At 53.1% G+C, this 20249-nt stretch overlaps 1 protein-coding gene across 6 annotated transcripts in view; it reads right to left on the minus strand.

The window, feature by feature from the left end:
* Positions 1-2588: 2588 nt before the first annotated feature.
* Positions 2589-20249, minus strand: part of GABBR1 (gamma-aminobutyric acid type B receptor subunit 1) — a 29231-nt gene continuing 11570 nt past the window's right edge. For 4 of the 6 annotated variants that reach the window (XM_045543481.1, XM_045543480.1, XM_045543483.1 and 1 more), the window contains 14 exons: positions 19909-20100; positions 14619-14861; positions 13940-14003; positions 12369-12446; positions 10885-11035; positions 10287-10419; positions 8940-9056; positions 8739-8846; positions 8243-8336; positions 7403-7530; positions 6731-6859; positions 6413-6556; positions 5635-5804; positions 2589-4084 (listed from right to left, as the gene is read on the minus strand). In XM_045543481.1, coding sequence (XP_045399437.1) covers positions 4012-4084; positions 5635-5804; positions 6413-6556; positions 6731-6859; positions 7403-7530; positions 8243-8336; positions 8739-8846; positions 8940-9056; positions 10287-10419; positions 10885-11035; positions 12369-12446; positions 13940-14003; positions 14619-14861; positions 19909-20100 — 1824 coding nt within the window. In that variant the 3' untranslated portion in view covers positions 2589-4011. Of the gene's footprint in view, positions 4085-4377; positions 5805-6412; positions 6557-6730; positions 6860-7402; positions 7531-8242; positions 8337-8738; positions 8847-8939; positions 9057-10286; positions 10420-10884; positions 11036-12368; positions 12447-13939; positions 14004-14618; positions 14862-19908; positions 20101-20249 lie in introns of those variants that run through there. The other 2 variants (XM_045543479.1, XM_045543482.1) reach the window with 2 other exon arrangements.

The following is a 20249-nucleotide window of genomic DNA, read 5'->3' on the forward strand; positions in this document are numbered from 1 at the left end:
CAAATCACAGCTGCACAGAACCGTCTGCAGTGATACCTCGCCGTCACGAGACCAAGCTGGCTCTGCTCCCGCCGCGCCGTGGGGAGACGCTGAAGTGGGAGGCGCAGCGGGAGGACCCACAGCGCGCACTCCAGACCCCAACTCCCCCACGCTGAGGGGCCAGCGCTTTTAAAGGCAGGGGCACATTTCAGGCGGGCAAAATTGTAAACCGATACATGGAGGTTATATATGTTGGCCTGGCCCAAAAGCCGGGACACCCTGACGTGGGAGGGGAGGCACAGGTGAACTCAGAGATTCCCAGATGGGAGGAAGGGAATGTCAGGATGAGTGTGACCGGCCCCTCAAGTGGAGTGCAGAATAAAGGGCGGTCAGAGTTCAGTTCCTCAGTTCCCCGTGGTCTGCACGTTCCATCAGGTGGGGGATTCTGAAAAACAGCTCAAGCACATATGTTAAGATGCCTCTTTAGTTTCCACAGGAAACCAAACCAGCTCCTGACTGCGGCTCACTTGGAGGGCCACGTCGTCCCCTTAGGTTGCCCAGAACCTCCCCTGAAGGGACTCAACATTTTCCTTTATCCCCATGCCTGGGGGTGGGGGCGTCTGTCTCAGTCCTGCTGTAATAATTTCACAGCCGCCCCTCGCTGCGGTGAGCTCAAGCGTTGCAGGAATCCCCCGAAGACGCCGTGTGACACTAACCGTCTCCGCGGGGCGGCTCACCCAGCCAGCACATTGTGTGTCACAGCAAAGAGTGCTCTCTCAGGATCCTTGCACGCTTGTCGTCGTGCTCAGTGCAATGCTCTCAACCTTGGATAGCACCACAGGACCCAATGCCACTAGTGACGCTGGAAGTCTTCCCAAGAAGCAGAGAAAAGTCATGACATTGTAAGAAAAAAGTTGAATTGTTTGATCGGTGCCCTAGACTGAGGTCTGCCAGTGAGGTTGCCCGACACTTCAGACAGATGATTCACCTTGTAAACAGGTGACATGAACTTGTGGTATCAATAAAGACAGTGCAGTACTATAAATGTATTTTATCTTCCTCATGATTTTCTTGATACACTTTCTTTTCTCTAGCTTACTTCATTGTAAGAACAGAGTATACAATACTTACAACATACAAAATATGTGTTAATTCACTGTTTATGTTATCGGTAAGGCTTCTAGTCCACAGTAGGCTATTAGTAGTTACATTTTGGGGGAGTCAAAAGTTACATGCAGATTTTCAACTGCACAGGGGTCAGCACCTCTGACCCCCAAGTCGTCCATTGTCAACTGTATTGGCCCAAATTCTAACCACCCATTTGTGCTACTCATCACCAGGCGCTCCCCTGTGTACACGCACGAGTACATGTTTATAAACTTCTATTTGTTTTTCTCTAATTAACCTTTTTCCACTCTAATTTGTAGAGCCTCAGCTGGAGAACCTGAGATAGGCAGAGGGAAGAGATTTTCTTCCTCCCCTACGGCCCTCAGCACCCATCCGGAGGCTGCGCCACCCCCGTGCTACGCGAGCGTCAGCCCCTGTCTGTCTCCCTCTGCTGCACCACTCAGTGGCGGCTCACACAGGCCCCCGCACACGTGCCACCACAGCCCCACTGGAGCTGGGACTCGCCTGCCAAGCCCCGGGCTCCAGCATGGCCTTCTGGGCTCCAGTGGGCCACGTCAGCGGATGTCATGTCGGTTGTCAAGTGTTTTGAGATCAGCCCACTGGAGGGGAGGCTGGCACTTGACATGAAGCCCACCTTATGATCCCCTTAAGGTTAATGGACCGTGAAGGGCAAAATAACAGAATTCTCTGCTCCAAAAGCCTGAGTGAATAAGCAAAAAGTTGCCTGTGCAGGGTGACCTCAGATGACAAAGGACTGTGGGAGGGACCACAATTGGCAGGACCATCTTCAAGGGTTCTGGTGGAGAGGGCTACAGGTGAGACTGCAGCTGGCCCTGAAGCGTCCGAAAGGAGCCAAGCGCCCGGTAGAGGCTGATGATGGCACGTCGGCAAGACTAGGCGGCCAGGTGGAGGAACACGGGCTTTGCAGCAGGCAGACAGACACAGGGGTCCTGCTGTCCAGAGACGGCTGCTGCGTATTTGTCCCTTCCACATGCTCTCTTCACAGCGTGACTTCTGCTCATCCCACCAAGAAGTGGGGCCTGTCTCCTCCCCTGAACCTGGGCATGGCCTGCGACTGCCCAGACCAACGGGGTATGGCAGCGGTGACACTGTGCAACTTCCAAGGCTTTGTCAGGAAAAAAGGTACAGCTTAACCTAGCTGGCTCTCCACAGCTCCCCGGCCCTGCAGTGTCCGTCTGCCCCCCTCCCCCTCCCCACCTGCACCCCTCCCCCTCCACTGGCCTTTGGAACGTGGCCACGACATCGGAGGAATCCCAGGCCGCAGGCAAAGGCCATGTGTAGGGTTCCAGCCGACAGCCCCAGCTGAGGTCTCCGCTCAGAGCAGACACCCAATCATAGACACTGGGTGAGGGCCCTTTGGATGGCTCCAACCTTCAGCCTTCAAAGCTTCCAGATGCTGAGGAATTGGGATAAATTCTCCCCACTGTACTCTGAATAACTGACCCATGGAAACCGTGAGAGATAATTGTTGTTTTAAGTCATTTAGGGTAACAGGTTACGCGGCAATAGATAATACACACAGTTTGAATGTCGCTCTGCTCCTTAGTGCCAGACAATGAGCACACAACCCCTCCCCTTTAGGGCCGTCCTGGGCGCCGGAGCTAGTGACTGTGAGCGCCCCGCACTCCTGGTTGCTCTCTTAAGATATCTCGTCTATTTATTCGTTCAGCTGCTTATTGGTCCCCTTCCCATCTCGAGAAGGCACAACCCATGAAAGCCATCAAAAACACCTGCCTCATCAATGTGGCCAATCAACACGTGGATTAAAAAGATAACAAAACTAACACAGCCACCAAGTGTGTACAAAATGTTTTCTATTAGTGAGCGCCTGGCACTGAGGCCTGATGTTCCAAAGCCAAGCGTGAGGGCGAATCCCACCCTGACTGAGGCAGGGATGGAAATGCAAAGCCTGCCTGTGGGTGTGGAGGGAGCAAGACGTCCCAGAACCGCTGAGCGGTGGCCTCCCGGCCTGGCCCCACATTCCCTGGGCACCCTTTGCACCAGGCGCCTCTGCGAGCCCCACCACGTGGTGTAGCTCTTGCACTCCTGCTAGCAAAGTGCCCGGCTCGCCCTGGGCCACAGGGGAACTTCTGAGCCTTTGTTTATAGCGCACATCCCACCTAAGCGCAATAAAAGTCTGAGGTGGTAATTTGGGTCTTTTAGGCTCTACTGGGGGCTGCTACGAAGCTCCAGCTGCTGTTTCTGGAGCCAACTGTCCATTTTCCACGTTGAAGGCTTATCCACTGCATCGGCTTCTTCCCCTCTCCTTCAGAATATTCCACCAGGGGAAGAAGGGAAACTCAGATTAAACCCAATTGGTCCAAGGCAGAGAGTCACAGCGGAATGTTTTCCAAGGGTCTACGGTCTAACCTACCCATGCTCTAGTGGAAGTTCAGAAATTGGCTCTGAAACAGGACAATGGATAACAGGACCCGCCAAACACTTGCAGCTCTTGTGCAAAAGTGTGAGAATCACTTGAAAAATCAGTGCCAAAGTGAAAAAATTGAGCTTTAACAAAGCACTTCTTTAAGACAACATGAAGAATCATAAAAGTCCTAGGCAAGTTTGTTTTGCCCTTGGCCATTCAAAACTTTCTTCCATTTTAATAGCAAATTCTTTCCAAGATGCTCAGAGTTCCTTGCACAAAGATTTTAAAGATTGGAAGCACTCCGGGGCCATCTCTTCTACTGCCTTCTAGCAGGATCCATTCTGTTGTTCTTACTTCCTGGGAAGGAGAGTCCCCCTCACACCTGCTCAGCCGCTTGCTCCAGGCTCCTGGCACCGCCCACAACTGTCACAGAACCCATTAAACAGCAGTGACCAGGCCAACATCCACCCGACCTCTGCCACGGGCCGAGCACCACCAGGTGCCGGAATGCGTGGTCAGTCTGGTCCTTGCATCCGCCCCATGGAGAAATGCGCTGCTGCTGTCGTCACTGTTGTTGTCCTCGTCTCACAATGGGGACACGGAGAATAGAGGTTAGGAACTGTTTGCATGTGGCAGGATCCGAGGCCCTGGCAGTCTGACTCCAGAGCCTGCACTCTTAACCACTAATGTCACCGCTGGCTAACCTCAGCCCTGACGGTGCCGCGCTGAGCACTGCTGAGCCCGCGGTGCGTACACAGGACACCCTTTCACCCCTCTGCTTTCACGCCTTTTCATTAACCCGGAGCCCTTCCCTCCCCTGCCCGCACCAGCCTCCCTCCCTGGACTGGCCCACTCTGCCCACAGAAAGGAGGGCGAGGTGCTGAGTCGCACTGTTCACCGGTTTATTGAGCTGTGGGGAGATCCTTCCCCAAGAGACACCACAGTGTGAAAGGGACGCCGCCGACCACCCCATGGGTTCCCCTGTCCATCCCAGCCATCGGGGTCCTTCCTTTGCTCCAGACTCTCAGCGACTATCCACTGGAAGCAGCTCTCCAAACCTGCCCCCATTTCTTTTCCCCTAATTCTCCTCAAAAAACACAAAATGACAGGGAGCAACCTCGGGAGAGGGTGACTGTGAGCGCAGACTGAGGGTGGTGCACGAGGGAACGGGGGAGTCGGAGCAGAGACTGAGACCGCGTGAGCAGGGAGGGCGTGGACGGCCCCGCCAAGCATGCACTGGGCCAAGGGCAGGACACGGGGCAGGGCAGGTGCTCGTGCTCTGCTGGAGGAACACGGCGATTTTAAGGTGCAAAGGAAGAAGGTACGCAGGTCCACTGAGGCACACAGGGAGACATACGGATGAACATGGACGTGTGCAAGTAGGAGAGACGTGGCCCAGCATGCTAGCCACGCTGCACACGCCCACCCAGACACATGAGGGCCAGCCCGTGACCAGGAGAGGGGCACACGCAGCCGTGAGTGCAGGGCGTGCGGGTGAGCACGTGACTGAAGCATGAAGAAAGCGCTCAGGGACAGCACGTGTGACCAGGAGCGTGTGCGTAGGCAGCGCGAGATGGGAGCATGCGTGTGTGGCGGAGCGCGGGCACGCGGGGCAGGGCAGGGCCAAGTGAGCCTGGCGAGAATGAGTCCCCAGAAGAAGCCAAATTCAGGGGGAACACAACGTGGGACTGTGTGGAAGCCAAGGAGAACGGAGAGACTACGACAGAGAAAAGGAAAGGCCCCCGCCGGCGGGAAGAGCAATGTCAGGAGGGCCCCACTGGGTGGGGCTGGGTGGGGCCCAGTGCGAAGGCGGAGGAGCTGCAGAGGTCACACGAAGGGGAGAGAAGTGGACAGGAGAGGGGGTGCGGGGAGTGGGCCGCTCCCAACAGAGACAGACCAAACGAGGAAGCAGTGATACAAAATTACATGAACGGACAGAGAGAAAAAGGTCTGTTTCCCAGAGGTATTAGAGGCCCACATAAGCCCAGGACGCACAGACGCACACGTATTTACAAGAGATGGGACTGGATGGCATGTTCTTCCCCTGGGGACAGGAGCCCCTGCCTCCCGAGTCCCCCACCCTTCCACCTCCCTCTCCCCACCCCCAAAGTGGCTGTCCTCCCTCACGCGCCCCTCACTTGTAAAGCAAGTGGACTCGGCTCCCATCACAGCTAAGCCGGTCGGGGGGCTCAGGGGGCCCCCTGGGCAAGCCGCCAGAGGGGTCTGGGGGCGTCGGGGGGTGGCGCCGGGAGCGCAGCTGCTGCCGAGACTGGAGCTGATGGCGCAGTTCCGAGACGCGCTCCTCTTTCTGGAGGAAGAAACAATTGAGAGCGGGAGAAGGGGAGGTTGTGGAGGGGTGGGGAGGGAAAGAGAGGAAGGACACAGAAAAACGGGGTGGGACACAGGACAAGTGACAGGGAATTTAAATGAGGAATCAGAACAGAACAAGGAAAGCCAAAGACCGTAATGGGAGCATCAGTGAAAAAAAGAGGTCAGGGAAATCAGAGGGAATTTTAAAACAAAAGGAGAAAACGGGGAAGGAGCTTCAGTGGCTCACACAGAAATTTATGCCAGCCTGGCAGCCCCTCTTTGGCACTGCGCCAGCCCCAACCACTGCCTGGGGCCCAGCTGGCGCCCGCCAGATCCCCTTTGCCGGCGGAACACGTGACACCCAGCTGCTGTGGTGGCTGCGAACAGCTCACAGCTGCCTCCCCCACTGCCACCCAGCCTCCTGCCTCGCACTCCGCAGCGCCCTCCACCGACCAGGCCGACGCCAGATTGCGCCTGAGACTGAATCCTGCCCCCTGCACTCCCTCCCTCGCAGGCTTTCTCCTGGGACCCTCCTTCCATAAATCATGGGCACCGGGCTTCATGGGCCCCCTGGACCCCACCGCCTCGCCCTCCATCCCGCCGCACCTCAGCAATGATCTTCTCCAGTTCACGGTTCTCCTTCTCCAGCAGCCGGGACTTCTCCTCCTCGTTGTTGTTGGTGGACGACCCTGTCTTCATGGTGTCCTGCGCCTCGGACTGCCACTCCCCTCGGGTGATCAGCCTGCGCATCTGGGGGCAGAGGGGGCGTGGGCTGGCCGAGCAGGGCCTGTGCCGTAGCAGGTGGAGGGTTGGAGGTGGAAGGACAAGCTGGGCCCAAAACAGGGGAAGGAGTGAGCGGAGGGGTGGGCAAGGGCGGGGAACAGAGTCGTGCGAGGGCAGCGTGGAGGGCCCATGGGACCTCACCTTGGGCACAAAGAGCACAACCAGAGTAATGTAGGAGGAGAAAACGATGGCAAGAGAGGCAAAGGCGAAGGCTGCGTCCTGCTGGCTGGACAGAATCATGGTGACAGGGGCAGTGATGAGGCACAGGACCTAGAGGGACGGAGCGGGTTAGGGGAGCCTCAGATCTGCAGGCTCAGACGAGATCCAGGGTCTTCTTCCCCCGGAGAGAGCCTAGAGGACAGAGTTCTGGTGAACTCTCCATTTGAAAAGAATCCATATTCAGGATCATCCTCAAATCCAGATTGAGAAGAATCCCAAATAAACTGCCCCAAACCAGTTCCCAGCCCCAGGCCAACCCCTCCCTGAGGGCGGGGATCCCCAGGATCTGCAAGCCCCGCCCTCCAAGGGCAGCCCTGGGGAGAGCCCCAGCCATGAACCAGAACTTTCACTTCTCTGTGTTTCTGCTTCCTCACCTACACAGTGAGGTTCCAATACCTGCTTCACTGGCTGCAACAAGATGAATAATATAATGTCTGTAGTGGCTTTATAGACTATAACATAAAGTGCTTTATAAATCTGAGGCATTAACAAACTTTCTAAGACTTCCACGAGACTGAGCCCAGATCTAGGGCCTGATTCTTGCCAGTTGCCGCAGTCAGCCCACAGGGTCACTGCCGCAGGGCCAGTGCTCACCGCCACGTTGTAGATGGCCATGCCCACAGCTCGGTGGTCGTTGATCTTCTCAGTGGACACACTCTTGGTCTCGTAAGCAAGAAAGATTCCCAGCAGCAGCAGCAGCCCCTTGTAACCGTAGAAAATGCCTAGGGTGGCAGGAAAGGGTCACCTGGGCAACAAGGACCTCTGCGCGCCCCACTCAGTCCTCATCCTCTCCCTGCCCTTCACCTACTGGTGCTCCACCTCCCAGCTCCACAGGGGCCAGGGGCTCTCCTCTCCAAGCCAGCCCCCGCGACCCGGCACACCTCGCCCCTGTCGCCCACCCGCTATGTCCACCCACCTTGCCCAGACCCCCCAGCTGCCTCCTAGGATTCACACAGGATGACACGCTTGTGAGCAGCTGTCAGTCAGGCTAGAGCCTGTTGAACAGCTGCGGACGGGCCATCCGGGCCACACACAGCGTCTCACCCCTCACCCTCCAGGTGGGACTTTTTGCCATCTGTGGCCATAATCAGGGCAACACTAATAAGACTGAGTGGGGCCCGAACCCATGACCTCACGGCCCCGCTTTTCATCTAGGGAGCCGACCAGACAGATGGCATCAAGGAGGGGCCATCCCCACGTGTCCTTTGCTGAACACAAATTCCTCTTCATCTCCGCTTTGGAGCCTGAGCTCCTCATCACAAAAGACCAACTTGCCTCTATTCTCAGGCAATACTAGTGCAACAACAAAGAGGGAGATGCTGCAGCTGGGCTGGAAGCCTCTGCCTCCTCTCCCAAACAGGCTGCTGCCCCAGGCCCGCTGCCCTGCCCGCCCTGCCCACCTTCGGGGCACCTCCTCTCCCCACGTCCACGCACCGAGCCACGTGTTCATCTTCTTGGAGCTGCAGTGCTCCAGCTGGGGCAGGATAGAGACGTCAATGTCTTCCTTTGGTTCCTCCTTGGCAAACGTCTATGTAAGAAATGGGGCCACAGGACAGACGGCTGCCACCCGCCCCTGCCCTCCTCAGCTCTGCTCAGCACCTGACCCCCACCCGCCCTAGGAGACCCTCGATGCTGATGCCGACTCTCACTCCAGGCCTGGGCACACCTTGGATGGAAGTGCTTCTTCCCCACTTTCCCCGATGCCTGGAAATGCTACAGCCCTCCCAGATCCCACCACTCCCCCTTTCTTCAACTGCAGCCAGGGGCCTCTGGCGGGCTCCTTCTAGGAAGGAGAGGACACGTCTCCAGAGCTCGGAAGGTGGAGGCCTCTCTTACCAGCAGCTGCATCCCGCAAGGCCACACAGCCCCAGGGCCCTGCTGGCCAGTGGGCCCCGCTCAGCCCAATCCCCGCACCTCCTCTCAGCGATACCTCAATGGTCCGGTGCAAAGGATCCACGATCTGCCAGATGGCGAGTGTGAGGACATCCATGCCCACCAGCAGGCCCACCGTGGCATACAGCTTCCAGGGCTCCAGGGTCTGGGCAAGCACAGGGGCACGGGCATGTCACGGGAAACTCCTCCGAGCCCCAGGAGCCGAGGAGCTGAGGCTGAGGACTGGGAAGCAGCTCACCTTCCTCCACTCCTTCTTTTCCTCCTTCTTTGTGAAGACCGTGTGGACCCACCAGATCTTGGTGAACATGGAGCCGTAGCCCAGACTAAAGCCCAGGCCCAGGAGCCAGAGGCGGGCCTAGAAGGGGGGAGAGAGCGCAGGTGGAGCGGCTGGACGGGCAGAGGCCAGGAGGGAGTATGGGCCGGGCCGGTGGCAAAGCAGCAGGATGCAGCCGTGGGGGACATGGTGAACGGAGAGGGAAAGGGCAGCGAGGGGGTGTCTCCCCTCCTTCAATGGTTGTTCTTTTCCATCCTCTACTCTCCACCAGCTGATCTTGCCACAATCACCTGGATTTAGGGCCAAAAACCTCTGGCCACTCCCCAGTACCTGTGGGTTACAGCCTGAAGTCCCCTGGGTGTGACACAGACCCTCACAATGCGGCCCCACTGGCCTGCCCAGGCTCATCTCCCAGGCCCTCGTGCACCCCACACTCCAGCCATGCTGAACTACTCGCTTTCTCCTGGCCACTCTCTTTTGTGTCTTTGCCAGCTACGTGATGCTCCGCACACCCCTGGAGCAACCCTCCTCTGTTTCTCCAGCTGACAGAACTCCATGCATCCTTCCACATTCAAATGCTACCTCTCCTATCGCACTAATCGTCTGCCTCTCCCAGCACACGCTGGTGCCTCCTGATGAACTGCATGTGCGTGTGTGTGCAAATGCCACGTGCGTGCAAATGCCACGTGCGTGCAAATGCCACGGGCACAGATGATCGGGGCAGCACAGGGCAGAGGAAAGAGAGAGAGAAAGGATGGGCAGAATCAGGGAAAAGAGTGGATGTTTCCCACCAGCGTAATAGAGAACCACTCAAATATCACTGCTGAAGCCAGCCTGTCCCCACAGCCCCAGAACCCTCCGTGTACCAAGAGTCTCGGAGGCCCCCCTTCCTGAGTGGCCGTGGTCCCCGTTCACTCTGCTGCCTGTTTAGGTCTCTGCCTCCATCCTTCCAAACCCCCCCCCGAGGCTGCCGTGGGGGGGTCCACAGTTCTGGTTCTCGCCCCCCACACCACAGACAAGCCCCCATTGTTCAGGATTTTTTGAGCAGACCCCCTTCCTTTGTCTTCAGCGCCTGCCTCCTTTTCCCTGCAAGGCACGCCATGGCAACGCCGGAACTGACACATAAACACAGAATGAAAATGGTCTGGAGGCACAGAAAGAAGGAACAGAGGCAGAAAGCACAGGGGTGACGCTAGGAGGAAGGAACAGGGACAAGAGGCAGGGAAAGGCGGGACCACACACCATGGAAGGGGCCCCCGAGAGGGCTGGGAGAGCCGCATCCTGCAAGGCATGTGCCCACCACCTCCTCACCTGGCAGACGAAGGGGAACTGGTTCCTGCCGATGTGGTAGCCATCCAGGCCCAGGGGGAAGACAGCAGCCAGCGCCAGCGAGCAGCCCACGGCCGTCAGGTTGTTCAGGTTGGGCTGTGAGTTCTGGATATAACTAGGGCAGGGGCGGGAGGGGGAGAGGGAGAGAGAGGATTACCCCTCTTCTTCAGGGAGGCTCGGCTCTCCAAATGCCATGCCACGGCACGACCCCTCCGTAGGGCCACGGCATGAAAGGAAGACAGGACTGGAATGGGCAGCAGAGTGACTCAGTCACGCGGCTGGGGCTGCAGAGGGACCCCAGCATGGGGCCACCAGGACAGGCCTGCTGATGCAAAGCCCAGGACTGTGCGACCTGGCCCCAAAGATTGTTTTTCCTTTTCTTTTCTGTTTTTCCAGCTGCTTTGGAGCAGGGCTGGGGGTTATAGCCAGTTCCCCCTTTTCAATCTCAGCAAGTCGGAATGAAAACTTCCATGATACGTGGCATTGGGAGTTACACTGGTTTCATTCCCATCCCTCAAGGGGCACAGTCGTTGTTTTGGACAGGCAGGCGGAATGAGGAAAAGTAAGAAGAGAAACTTACCGCACATGTGAGTTGTAGATGTTAAAGGACAGACAGACAACAGCTAGGACGATGCCCAGGCTGGAGAGAACCGAGACGGAGATAAAGAGTTTCTGTGACAGGAAGCGGAATGTCTTGATGACCAGGGTCTGGTCAGCCGGGGGGGACCCTCCTGCACGGCACAGGGGAGGACGAGGGGAGGGGACACGAGAAAGGAAGAGGACAAAGGCATGAAGGTGGGACGGGAGAGAGGGGCGAAGGACTAGGCTGCTGATGGGCTCTGTCCCTGGCTGAGGACACGGGGCCCTGACTGCGTGGAGCAGGGGCTGCAGGCGGGAGCTCGCTGGCACCAGGGCCCTCGGGAAGCATCAGGAGACGAGAGGCTGGCGTGCGCGCTCCAGCCAGAGGCTGGGAAATGGTTAGGGCGTGTCCCCACAGTTGTCTTTTTTGTTATTGTTTGTTCTTTCTGCTTTTCTGTCTTTCTTGCAGAAAAGGAAAATGAGAGGGGGAAGAAGAGACAGCTGAGAAATAAATTTTATAAGGTCTCTTATAACCTGACTCAAAGGCTTCAAAAGACAATCACAGAATCATAAAGCTAAAGGGGCCTCAAAGTCTCAGGTGTGGCCTCCAAACCCTACGCAAAAAACCCAAAAACCAAAAACACTGATCTGAGATTTTAACCCTGGCAGGGTGATATTCCCAAAGGTGTTTTTCAGTTATTATTAAGTGGAATTTGTTAGAGTTCACAAAAATAACTAATTTCAATTTGCTTAGTTTAAAAAGGGGGGGGCAATTGAGGCCACGCGGCAGCATTTACAGCAGCACAGAGCACTGTCCTAAATTCACATTCTAAAAAGAACTGCAAGACTCCAGCAGTGCTGGGAATGACTAGATTTCCGCTGGGGAGGCAGACGCAGCTGTCGGCGACGCTGGGCCTCCCCCCGCCCTCAAGGAGCTATCCTCTCTTTGCCACGGGGCCCTTCCTGTTGCCCACCTTCACTCTCTCCCCTTTCCTATCACTTAGGCCACCAAGTGCACACAGAGCAATTGCTACTTCCCCTCTTTAAAAAGCACATTGTATCAGATGGCAATTATATGAGGTTTTGCATCCTTCCCTACAGTTTAAGCAACCGTTTTCCTGAGGAAGACAGACAGAGGCAGCTCTAGGCTTGAAGTAGCTGGTTCAGATGTATCGAGGCACCAAGACATCTGGGAAACCCAAATGGAGTTTCCATTTCCCGCCCTCTGCCCACCCCCCGCCTCTAATCCCAGTTACCGCAGTAGTGTACTATTAAAAATAGTACTGCCCCCCACCTATTCCCTCCCAACACACCAGTCTCCCCTGCCCACGTCTTGGGAGCTGTAGCCACTCTCAACCCTTTGCCCTGGCCCGGCTCCCAGCCACATTCCAACCTCTCGGCCCCACCTCCAGCCTCATTCAAACACACGACTCTTCCTAGACTGTTCAGAGGGGCTGAAGGAAAGTGCAGACAAGATCCACTTACCAATCCACTTATCGGTTCTAGACCAGGAGAGGTCATCCTTGGTGCTGTCATAGTAGCCTATCTTCTTGTAGCTGCCACCTGGGTGGACAACAACAGAAGTGACCACAGGCAGCGGAAGAGCCGACCCTAGCAGGCACGTGCAGCTTCCCACCTCCCTAGAGCTGCTTTCCACGGCTGAATCTGATTTCATCGCCACCTGAGGCCCAAACCCACGCTTGGACGGACCTAGGGGTCTCCTGATCAGCGACCAGACTCCAAAGCCACATAAGGCGGCTCCCAAGGCAACTCAGGTAAATAATATCTCGTACATTTAAAACTCTTCCACAAGAAGCGGCACAGTAGGTCTGCCACCTAGTCCACTTCCTCGCGCCTCTTTCGGCGAGATGTCTCTCGCTTTGATTCTGGTTTCTTAAGCTTTCAACATCTTTCTGGTTATCTCCCTTCTCATGATGGACAGGATCTATTTTCCCAGTGGCTTTCATTTTAACTTTAGAAATGTCTCTTCCGTTGGCTTGGGTTCTAATTCTTTGGATAAGTTACATCTGCCTCTTAAAGAGCCATCAAGTAAAATTCACGCACTTCTAAGATTTCTGTTCTAGAACTGTCCCAGTTACCATAACTTTTCCTTCAAAAGCCAACTCACACCCTTTCACCATGGCTGAAGTCCATTTCCTCTTGTGCTGGGTACAAAGAAGAGCTGAGAGATGTGGGAAGTGGGGAGAGGGGAAGAAAGAAACTTTTCACAGGTGGCCAAGAAATGGCTTTTTTGGCCACGCTGTGAAAGGCTGAGAGTGTTGTAGAATTGAAAAATTAACTCATGGACGTTCTGCAAATACATAAGTGTGCAAAATTATAAGAAAATACAATCTAGGCAGGGTGCTGTGGCTCATGCCTATGATCCCAGCACTTTGGGAGGCCAAGGTAGGAGGATCGCTTGAGCCCAGTCTGGGCAACATAGCGAGACCTCCATCTCAACAAAAAATTTTAAAAATTAAACAGGTGTGCTGGTGCACACCTATAGTCCCAGGTACTCAGGAGGCTGAGGCAGGAGGATCGCTTGAGCCCAGGAGTTCGAGGCTGCAGTGAGCTAGGATTGTGCCACTGCACTCCAGTGTGGGTAAAAGAGCAGGACCCTCTCTCCAAAAAAAATTTTTTTGAATATACATACAATCTAGAAAAGCCACACTCTACCTACTACAAATGAATCAGAAACGATAGTTTACGTGGCAAGGAAATTCAATGGATTCCCTTAAAAAATAGCAGGCTTCCTAGATACAGCTTCCCATGAGTCTAACTGACAGGTCATCGACCCCTCAACCCAAGCCACCAAAGGGAAAGTTCTGAAATTGAAATAGAAGTCACTGGGAAAGAGAGTGGCTGTTTTTCATCTGCACGCCCCGTTTCTAGAACATAGCCAGTGGGACCCAATCTAAGCTTTTTATTATTATTATTTAAAAGCACAATGAACACAGTTAAAACAGAAGGGCAGGAGGGGGGCTGCCACCCAGGCGCCGTCTCGCCCACCCCCAGCCTGGGCCGCACCTCCTGTCCCCTCCTGCCACCGCACTCACCCTGCAGCTGCTCGATGAGCGTCCACGCCATCCGAGAGCCGCTGGCATCAAACACCACGTGGCCCTGAGGGAGGGGAGGGTGGCGGAAGGCAGAGGGACAGAAGCAGAAGTGAAGGAGAACATCAGGGACTCTTTGAATCCCTCTGCGTTTGATGTACCTGAGCCTCTGAATGCTATTTATGGCATCTGCCTGCATATAGGACACACCCCAGATGCCCATACCCTAGATTTTAGAAACAACATTCTTTGGAGAAGCTTCCCCATGAGATTTGAATGGGAAAAAGCCCCACATAGAGCACCAGCAGACCTGGCTTCCGGCTGCGTGGCCTGAGCAAGTCACCAAATCCCTCTGGGCACTAATTCTCCCACTTTAAAGGCAATAAGGAGATAATATTCCAGGCTGTTTCATCTTTTAAAATCTTATGATTCCCGTCTGACTCATATATACCTGAACTGGTTTGACAAGCAATGAGGGGAAGGGCTGAATGGAATACATCATTGTTTCCCTTCTAGCCTTTAATGTGCTTTTCTGGTTTGGGGATCCCTACTCCCTAGTCTGAGGGGATTATTGAGAGAAGTGACAAGAAAGACAATGTGTGCGTGCAGGAGAGGGCCCTCTCTGAAGGGGCCTTTCTCCATGGCAAGACGAGGGACTGCGAAGGAAGTTGCCAAGACTCACAGAGACACCCTCAAAGGACGAGGAGTTCATTGCCCGGTAGATCTGGTCAGTGATGGTCTGGTTGTTGTAGTTGAAGTCCTCCAGGCGCACTCCGGCCCGGCCACCCGCTCCAGATGTCTTGTTCAGGGCCAGCGCCAACGCCCAGATGGCATCGTAGGCCAGCGGTGCCTCCTGGAAGCCTCCTGTCTCCTCAGGGTGTCTTTTCAGGCGCTTGGTTAGTTTCTCCACAAATTCCTGGGAGGTCTTGAAAGGGAAGAACAGGAGGAGAGAACTGGAATGTGCGTGGGGGCGGGGCGGGGGGTGCAATCCAATTCTGGCTCAAACACTGCGACTGAATGGATGGTGTGTGTTCATGTTGTCAGATTGAACATACGTATGTTCAAAATCTTTAACTATCCCCGTGTGTCTGCCTAGACTGGAAGCCACTAGAGTAGAGCAGGGATTAGCTGGGTCCAATGGCCTCAGTGTGCACAGCTGCGAGCTCAGAACCACAAACAGAGAGGTTCGGCGCATACACACTCTGGGTGATGAATGGCAAAGGACGGAACGCAGAGGCAGAGCAAAGGAAGGGACACAGAATGGCAAAGGACAGAAAGCAGAGGCAGAGCAAAGCAAGGGACGCGGAATGGCAAAGGACAGAAAGCAGAGGCAGAGCAAAGCAAGGGACGCGGATGTTCCGATGCCAATGCTCTCATCCTTCAGACGTTCTCAGTAGAGTTGGCCCCGGATCTGACGTTCCTGCAGTTCTGAAAGGTCCTAGGAAAGGTGACGCCATGGCCTTTCTCACTGCTTATCAACCAGACAGACTGTCCTCAGGCGTGCTAACTTCCTGTCATCCTGTGATTTCAGGTCGCTGCCTCTTGGAGGGTTTTCATAAGACTGAGAACTACAGAAATATTCTTCGTATTTTTGAAGTCCGTTATTCAATCCTACTCACACTCCTCCCAACACTCAACCTTCTTTTTCCCAGAAAGTGAAAAAGAATGATGGTTCCTTTAACTCTCCCTTGAAATGGGTCAGAAGACCTGACTTTGTGTACCTGGCAGTAAACTTCTTTGGCTAAAGCACTGTAGGCAAATCACTTAACCTCTTGGAACGTCCTCCGACATAATGGAGAAAATCACATTTTTCCTTCCTCACCTCCCAGAAACCACACAAGGAAAGACTCGGCGACTACTTCTTGGCAAAGCACCAGTGACACACAGGGGCTCTGCACAGACAGTGGTTTGGGTTTGGAATGTACTAGCACACACACCCGCATGAAAGAAGTGGATGAATGAAGAATAAACAGATATCTTTGTCTCCCATGCCCTGTCCACTTTTCTCTCTATTCAGCTTTTCGGAGAGATAGGGGGTGGGATACGCAAAGGACACGGGCAGGCGGTGCGGTGGAAACAGTCTGGGTTGTGCGGACACACAGGCTTGGGCTCTACCACCCTCGAAGCAGGACCGAGTTCCACTCTTCCTTTAGCCAGTAGCATCTAGCACTGTGCCCAGCCCACAGTGCACACGGTAAATGCCCACCGGATAGAGCAACGAAAACACTCTGTATACCACTATGATGGTAGATGCATGGCAGCACGCGTTTGTCCAAACCCATGGAATATACAACACAGAGGCTGAACTCTAATGTCAACTACAGATCTTGGGTGACTATGACGTACCAGCGTAGGCTCATCACTGTAACAAAGGTGCCCTCTGGAGGGGGTGCTGATGATGGGGAAGGATGTGTACGTGGGGTATATCGGAAATCTCTGTACCTTCCTCTCAATTGTGCTGTGAACCTGAAACTGCTCTTAAATAAAGTATTTCTTATAAAAAGTCTATTGGATGGATAAATAGATGGATGAATTTCAATTTTAATTAATCCACTTACCTGCTAGGAAATCTCAGACAAAAATAGGACTACTACTACCTTAAAGCGTTAGTATAAAGGATGAAACAAGAACATGTAAAAAATGCTGGGTATAAAGTAAATTACATTTTCTCTTTGTAAATTTCCCTGTCTCGACCTCATCTTTGTAACTAACACTCAGATCTATCATATAATTTCTCAATATTCCAAATCTGTATCTCCAACTGACTCTAAAGGATTTGTAACTGCATGATCAATAATTTCAAATTCAAAATATCCAAGACAAAGTTCAATTTTTCCTCATTTCTCAATACTTCCCAGTACATGAGATTGAAACCTTGGAATCACATTAGATCTTTCAATTCACCAAGTCCTCTTAATTCTTTTATTGAAATGTTTCATTAATATCACCCCTCCCTGCACAGAATAATGACGATGATGATAATGGCTAACATTTATATTGTTTTTACTATATGTCAGACACTTTTTAAAGGTATGTAGATCGACGTATTTAATCCTCAGACAATCCAATGATGTATATACTACATATTATTAACCCCATTTTAGAGATAAGAAAACTACAGCACAGAAAAGTCATATAACTTGCATAAAGTTACACTGCTGGTGAGTCGCAGAGGTGGGATTCAAGCGCAGGCAGCCTGGCACCGAAGTCCACACTCTTACCAGCTGCCCTGCACTGCCTCTGACGTGGACATGCACCTGCACCCGCACACACGGCAGCCAGACTGAGACTGTCTGAGCAGTCCTTTGGCTTCTGGGTCTACCCAATCTTCAGTTCAAAGTAAACACTGCTCAGAAAAGTCACCCAGATGGGAAGGGATTAATCTGCTCAGCGTGCTGCCACCCGCTGCCCAGACCCTCACACTGCCAGTCACTACCACTGAAACACCTGGCCACTGGGGACACCGCTGCTGCCCACGACTAAAATCATGAAAAAACAATCTTTCTCCCTTGAGACAGCAGAGATATGGTTATAAATTTTCAAAGAAAAATTTTACTATGCAGGAAAACTGAACAACAAAAATCCCACAACCCACAGAAATTAATGAATTAACCAAATGCAAATGTATGATCCTAATTTTTTCAACAGCCCTGTCTAGCTGTCGCTATATGTGAGAATGGATGCTGAACAGCCATCTAAAATGTACATCCTGAGCTTTGTCGTTTGTATCTGACCCAGGTCTGATGGAAGCTCTACCCCAATCAGGAGTTACAACCGTCTCACCAGATAGATATGCCACCTCTCCCCTCCCCTCCAGCCCACTGCTATAGTTCTCCTAAGCCACTGTCACTCCCCACTTCCACATACGGCCCCTAAAGATTTTTTCTCTAAACTAGCTTCTCTGTCTCCACATTATTGGCATTTTGGTCAGGACAGCTCTTTCTTGGCAGGGGCTGTCCTGTGCATTGTAGGATATCTAGAAGCGTCACTGGCCTCTACCCACTAGGTATCAGGAGCATCTATCCCTCCCCACACTACCACTGCCAATGGTGACAACCAGAAATGTCTCCAGACCTTGCAGCCTCTGGTTGAAAACCACTGCCCTGACTAATAGTTCTCAAGGTGTGATACTTAGACCAGTAGTATCAGCATCCCCAAAACTTGCTAGAAATGTAAACTCTCAGGCCCTACCCCACATCTACTGAATCAGAACTTCCAAGGGAAGGGCCCAGTAACCTTTGCACTAACTGCCTGTCCAGGTGGTTCTGATGGCAGCTAAAGTCTGAGAACTACTGGTCTAAACGTAAGGCCATCGTCAGAGAGCAAAGGCAACTCTGCTTCTCTTCTAAGTCTCCATGGCTCTGGCCCTCTAGGTCTTGGTGCTGCTTGATTCATTTATAATCTCTTCCCTAGACAGTTGCTAAGCCTGCTTCAATCCTCTATTGGAAAATCTTGGCTTCTCTGCCTGACATTTTAGGCTGGTGTCACTAGAAACCCTATGATCTCTAAGGCAGACACTACCTTTCTCTAGAGACCAAAAGCCAGACAGAGGCCCTCCAAGTCATCCTGCTTCAAAGCTCAGGTGTTCTTCTACATTCCTAACCAGCTCCGCTTTCTGTCGGGCTCCTCCAGTCCCTTGCCATGGGACAGGAGCCACGACTGGCAGGTCCTGGGCTCAGGGCACCAACAAGCCTTCCTGGCTTTGGCAGCCAGCTCCACTACTTCCCCAGGTTCTTGAGGATGACTCACCTCTCAGGTACACTCCAGGGCAGTGACCTTCCAGAATCTTTTCATTGTGTTTTTCAGCTAAGAGACCATAAGCACAGAGTCCCCTTAGAATCACAGACAGGACAGCGTCTGTGATCAGAGTCCACATGGCTGCTGATCTTCATCACAATCCGCCATCAGAACCAACTTCCCGAATCTTATTCCTCCCTTGCTCAAAAACTGCCACTGGCTAAAAATTGTTAGCAGATGAAAGTACAAACTTTTTAGTCAGGCTTCATGGTTTTTTCCATGAGCAGTGATGAGGTAGAGCAGTTTGGAGTTAGATTTAACTAGGATTCCATTCCAGCTGGACCACTCAGTAGCTGCATGACCTGAGACATTAAACCTCTCTGAGTCTATAAAATGTAAATGATAAATCCACAGCACAGTATTGCTGTTAGGATCACCGAAATCACGTATCTGAGACATTTTTCAATAAGCTATTTGGGAGCTTTACAACCATTAACTTACCCCAGCACACTCTCCAAAGCAGGTATGCACTTGGGGTCATAAGCAGACACACAGTTTCCCCTCTCAAGCTCACCCAAGACCCCTGGACTCTTTAAGATGCAGTGCTGGGCAAGGAAGGAACCACCTTCTCCACGCCCACCCTTATCTGCAGGGCTGCCCCGGCCCACCCAAACCAGAGGATGCGACTTCCAGCTCCAAGTCTGTCCTGAACCAGTGGTCTGGGGCTAAACGATTTCAAAGTCCCTGCTACATCTAAAATTCTAAAAAAGGAATCAGTAAAAGAAAGCATCAGGATCCAAACTAATTGTGTATCAGTCACGAGTGAATATTAAGCAACTGTGAAGTATAATGTAAGTCACCAAGAAAATAAAACACATTTCTGCCCAGGAACAGGGCTCCTGTAAAGGTGTGCTTGCAAATACAAGCATCCGTGTTATTATTAACGCCTCTTCCTCATGTGACTTCTCACCAACAGCTCCCCATCTCCATGGTAACAGCCCTGCCACTCATCAGGAACCCACTGAACATACTACTCCATCATCTTTCTCTCTCTGCTGCCCAAGGAAGTCACAGCAGAGCACAGGAAACACGATGCACGTAAGCTCAGAGTGGGGCACAGCCCCTTCTCTCCTCTGTGTCCCAACTCCACACCCTGTCTCCTCCCCTCCCCTGAGAAGTTCCTTAGGTCGCCCCCACTCTCCCGGGTGCCAGCCTCCAAGCCCCCACGCCCTCACCATGTTGGAGATGCTGCGGGTATTGGCAGGGTTCAGCATGACAATCTCGGTGGTGATGTGCCCCTCCACCGCCTGGGTCATCTCGTCCACTGTGCAGTTGATAGACGGGTCATAGGTCTTGAACCAGTTGTCAGCGTACCACCCGATGAGGAACCAGACATACTTCTTCCCGAAGAGACGCTCCTTGTACACCTAAACACAGGGAGGAGGAGGGCCGAGTTTTTGTTCTGTTTTGTTTTTTTGTCTTATCTCACTTGACACTATTCAGCCTCTTGGGAATCAGGGAAGAACAGCAGAACTATTACTAAAAAGTGGAATCTACAAGTCTTGGGAGTGGTAGG

Source organism: Lemur catta, chromosome 2 (assembly GCF_020740605.2).
Source record: "Lemur catta isolate mLemCat1 chromosome 2, mLemCat1.pri, whole genome shotgun sequence".
In the NCBI taxonomy this organism is placed as follows: domain Eukaryota; kingdom Metazoa; phylum Chordata; class Mammalia; order Primates; family Lemuridae; genus Lemur; species Lemur catta.